Raw genomic sequence first — 4684 nt, forward strand, 5'->3', positions numbered from 1 at the left:
TCTCTGTGAGTTCGAGACCAGCCTGGTCTACAAGAGCTAGTTCCAGGACAGGCTCCAAAGCCACAGAGGAACCCTGTCTCGAAAAACCAAAAAAACAATATAGCTGATGCTAAAGTTAAAAAACTAACTTTTAAGGAACTAAAGAGGTAGCTCAGAAGAGCACTGGCTGCTCTTTCAGAGGACCCAGGTTTGGTTCCCAGCACATACATGACAGCTCACAACCATCTGTAACTCCAGTCTCTGGGGATCCAACACTCTTTTCTAGTCTCTTAGCACAAGGCACACACGTGCTACACAGACATGTATAGGCAGGCAAAACACCCATACACATAAAAATAATCTTAAAAACAAAGAAACAAAAAAAAAAGAAAACCCTTAACATTTATAAAATACATCCTTAAGTAATAAACACATTTTCCCCGTCTTTCTACTGCCTGGTAATCGCTCCAATTATGACTCTCCCTGTGAGGGCTATATGGCAAAGTGAGAATATTTGTTTCCCATTCCTGAAGTCCCAGGGTAAATCCCCAGTACTTGCTGGGCACTATGGCACACTCTTTAATTTCAGGACTCAAAGCAGAGGCAGACAACTCTAAGTTTCAGGCCAGTCTGATCTATACGGAGTTGCATCAGGACAACAACAAAAGAGCTACATAGTGAGTCTTGTCTCAAAAATCAAAAGTAAATAAATCCCCAGTACTATCCAATAATAAAACAATAAAAATAATAATAATAAAGCCAAACACTATAACTAGGCACTTTAATACACATTAGCTAACTAAGGAGAGAGCTACTTTTGTAGAAGAAATAATAAAGTTTAGAACAGTAAAAAATCTCTTGCCTCAGGTCACAGAGCTGAAGAAGTTGCTAAACTGGTATTTAAACCTAAGGTGAATTACAACACCCACTTCCCCCACTGTATCTACAGGACTAACGTACCTCTAGGAAGGAAAAAGCCATGAATTCAAGTTATAGAAAAATACCCAAGGCCCTTTTCAAAGAGATCATAAAGTGCTTGTTAGTGGATACGTAGATTTCACAGTGGCACTTGGCTTTGGATAAGAAGTATGGACTAACACAGAAAGGAGTGTTTCTGCTGCTGATGAACTTTTTCTCCAAGTCTTTTACAAAATTCCAGTTGTTTCTCATTTCTAAATAATGGAGAAATAATACCCTTACTATCTAACACCAAACTCTGATGATTAAGCATAAAGTCTAAAAAAAATAAATAAAAAGATTTTAAAGCAATTATCATCTGTTTAAGGTACATATCCTATTAACTTTTCCAGAGCATTCTATGGGCCTTTTTTTTTTTTTTTTTTTTTTTTTTTGGTTTTTCGAGACAGGGTTTCTCTGTGGTTTTGGAGCCTGTCCTGGAACTAGCTCTTGTAGACCAGGCTGGTCTCGAACTCACAAAGATACGCCTGTCTCTGCCTCCCGAGTGCTGGGATTAAAGGCGTGCGCCACCACCGCCCAGCTGGGCCTTTTTTTTTTTTCTAAGCATAGTTTAATCAATTAGCTTTTTATCCTTAGATATAATAATATAGAAATCAGATCAATAATTGGTAAATTATATATCATTTTGAAATGCACAACATCCAGAATTTAATCTAATTGTGTGTTTGCTGTCACTGCTGTATTTATTAATTTATCATGTAAGTGTGTGTTTGCTGTCATTGCTGTATTTATTAATTTATCATCTTTATGTTTGAACCTTTCAAATTCAGTTTGTGTTAAAAAAAAAAATTAACTGGAATTCTAAAGTAGACCACCCAACATATAATTTTAAATGATTGTAAGGGATTTCCCTGAGGCCTCTCAAAGCAAATACAATAGCCTACAAGCACTTTAAGCTCAACAACGAAACCCACTAAAACATTAAGCTGCTCTAAAAGAAGGATCAGGCTCCTTAGCAAAAAACTACATTGTGTGAGTCTGCAAAGTTTTCCTCTTTTCCATTTCAACTCCATCTCAGAGAAAGCCTTTGCATACTAACACAATATGCTGTAAAAAACGGCACTTTGCTGACCTTCCAATAGTCCAGCTCTATGAAAATTCTGGGATGGGTGTAACTTCAGAGAATCTGAAAAACACAAAAAGCATTAAGTACTTTTTATGCTGAATGAGAAAAATGCCTTGGATAGCATACATCTCTTATATAACTATTATGTATTTTTAAGAGCTTAAAGCCCATATAAGTTTAGTCTATTCCCTGCAAAAGGAAGGTTGGGTTGCTTCTACACTAGTCTCAAAGCTAAACTTAGATTTTGATAAAGCATTTGTTTCATGGAAAATTATCTAATGACTACTGCCCAAATGGTGTTACTGTCTTGATTATTTTTAGCATCCAATTGTACATTAGCCCTATTCTAAGGATCACCTCTTGATATTTTCTTTTCCTTCTGACACTTGAGACTACAATATTTCTAAGCTATTTAGGTAATATCTGAGAAACATCCTACAGGATAGTGACTGCCAACTAAAGTCATCAGCACAACAGACAATGGCCTAACAGTTACTAAGCAGGGCTCCATGTACAAACTCAATAGTCTATAAAGTCAGCACCTTCCAGGATAAACCATATCCCTCTGATTCACTGAAACAATATGACTACACACTAATGCCAGGCTTAAGTCCCCTCCAGTCCAAGAGGTGAAATTACCCGGTGGGTTTGTAAAACTAAAAACAGGAGAAATGGTGGATTTCTCGGGAAAACGGTTCACCGTGGTATGTTTTAAAATATAAATGAATCTTTAAGACCCGTATTTTGCCCCCTCCTACTGGTCTAAGTGGTGGAGTACAAACGTGGGTGTTTTGGGTTTAATACCCCTTGCATAGGGAACCTGTTCTGACACATTCTTATGGTGTCCAGTGTAGGAATTTAACCCCAGCAGAGATCACCTCGAGTGTTAATGTTTTAGATGCTGGGAATCCCCTGAAGGCTTTAGCCAAAATAGTTTTAAATGGGAAGTTCTGTTCATTGCCTCCTCTCTGCAAGGAGCCCTTGAAGAGCAAAGAGAAATTTCTCTAAGGGCAGGACTGTGCCCGAGCCTGGTACTCCAGGGAGAGGAATACAAGTAATCCAGGGAGGGCATCCCTATCTTTGCCAAAGAAGAGAAGTAATTAGAATGCCACGGAGGTGAAAGAGAGAAAAGAAGAAAATTCGAGCCTTTTCCAGGCAAGAGGATGACGAGGAAAGGAAGAACGCCTGGTCGAGGGGGGCCGTCCCGACATGGGGAGGGAGTGGACTAGGCCGGAGCGGGGGGGGGGGGGAAGGACGACCGAGCACAAACAAGCCGAAAGAGGGAGAAAAAAATGGTGACCCTGAGCTCGGAAGCCGCTTAAGGCCGCGCAGCCCCGAGTGGAACAACTTTGCCGGGGACGAGGGTCCGGGAGAGAGAAGCCGCGGTGTCCCGACCCCCCGGCGGCGCCGACACGGGGACCAGTGGGGTGATTCCCGAGCTGGGGGAGGGCTGGGCCGGCAACCCGCCGAGGGTGGCGGCGCTGGGAGCGGCCGCCCGTCAGGATGCGAACCTCGGGGGCCGCAGAGGATTCGGGGACTGGGGGGGAGGGGGGGTGGACCTGGAACCGGAGCCCCCAAGCGTCCCACGCTGCGCTGGGGAGGGGCCGCTGCTCCGCGGTTCTCAAATCACCCCCGGCCCTCCGGGGGCGCCCCCGAGCCAGTCCGGGACTTTCAGGAGGGGGCAAGCCCGGCTGAGCCGGGCTCCGACGGGCACCCCCGGGACTCCGCGCGCCCGCGCTCCCCGCCCCCACGCCCCACCCCCCCCATCTGACTCACCTCGCGAGTACAGGGACTTGGGCGATTCCAGGTCTAGGTCCGCGCTGAGCAATGAGATGAAGTCCGAGGGCATCGCAGCTCGACCCAGCCCGGCCCGAGGGCAGCGGGAGGGGGGGAGCGGCGGTGGCGGCGGCACCTCCTCTCCGGGACCGCGGGCACCGAACCGGGGGCGGCGAGGCGAGGGTGGCTGCCTCCTCCTCCTCCTCCTCCTCCTCCTCCTCCTCCTCGAGGGCAGTCACTTCCCAGCCGGCCGAGCAACGAGAACGGCGGCGGCGTGGAAAGCGGCTCTGCGGAGTGGAGAACTGAGTCCGGCTGAGTCCAGAGAGAAGACGGTTCGAGCGGGGAAGGGGAGAGGGAGAGCCAAAGGGTCCGTTTCGGGCTTCTCCTCAGGGCACACTGACGGCCGCCGCCACCGCCGCCGCCGCTGACAGGAATCTGAGCCCCGCCCCCTCGTGAGGCACTGCGCTTGCGCGGAGGGGGGGAAAGTCAAAAGCCCGGAAGAGCCTAGAGGCCGCCGGAGGGCGGACAGGCGTGCCTTGGAACAGCATCAACAAGGCTTCGCTTCCTGCCTTCGCTGCCGCCGCTGCTGCTGATCCCGGGCTGGGAAAGGGCCCCGCCAGCGGGGAGGGAGGAGGGAGGCGGCCTGGCTCCTGGGGCCCCGAGAAGGGAAGAGATTTTTGCCACGACCTGGTGGCAGCGAGCCTGAGGCGGCCGGCCTTGCACCGTGGTGTACTCAGGAGGACCCTGGCCCTGGGGAACCTAGATGTCTGCAAGCAGGGGAAAGACCTCCAGAGACTTGCAGCGACCGAGGCCGGCAGGCTGGAGCTCGCACAGGGGAATGGAGTTCCATGGCTTGGACAGCAACCCAGCCCTTCGGGGGTTTTT

The 4684-nt window shown here is 48.4% G+C and overlaps 1 protein-coding gene across 5 annotated transcripts in view; it reads right to left on the minus strand.

Annotated features, from left to right (window-relative positions):
* Positions 1-4480, minus strand: part of Nfat5 (nuclear factor of activated T cells 5) — a 76821-nt gene extending 72341 nt beyond the window's left edge. For 2 of the 5 annotated variants that reach the window (XM_005345403.3, XM_026778606.1), the window contains exons 1-2: positions 3800-3872; positions 2030-2083 (exon numbers count right to left, since the gene is read on the minus strand). In XM_005345403.3, the coding sequence (XP_005345460.1) occupies positions 2030-2083; positions 3800-3872 (127 nt within the window). Of the gene's footprint in view, positions 1-2029; positions 2084-3799 lie in introns of all 5 variants that reach the window. The other 3 variants (XM_026778607.1, XM_013353756.1, XM_026778608.1) reach the window with 2 other exon arrangements.
* Positions 4481-4684: the final 204 nt, after the last annotated feature.

Source organism: Microtus ochrogaster, chromosome 4, assembly GCF_000317375.1.
Source record: "Microtus ochrogaster isolate Prairie Vole_2 chromosome 4, MicOch1.0, whole genome shotgun sequence".
Taxonomy (NCBI): Eukaryota; Metazoa; Chordata; class Mammalia; order Rodentia; family Cricetidae; genus Microtus; species Microtus ochrogaster.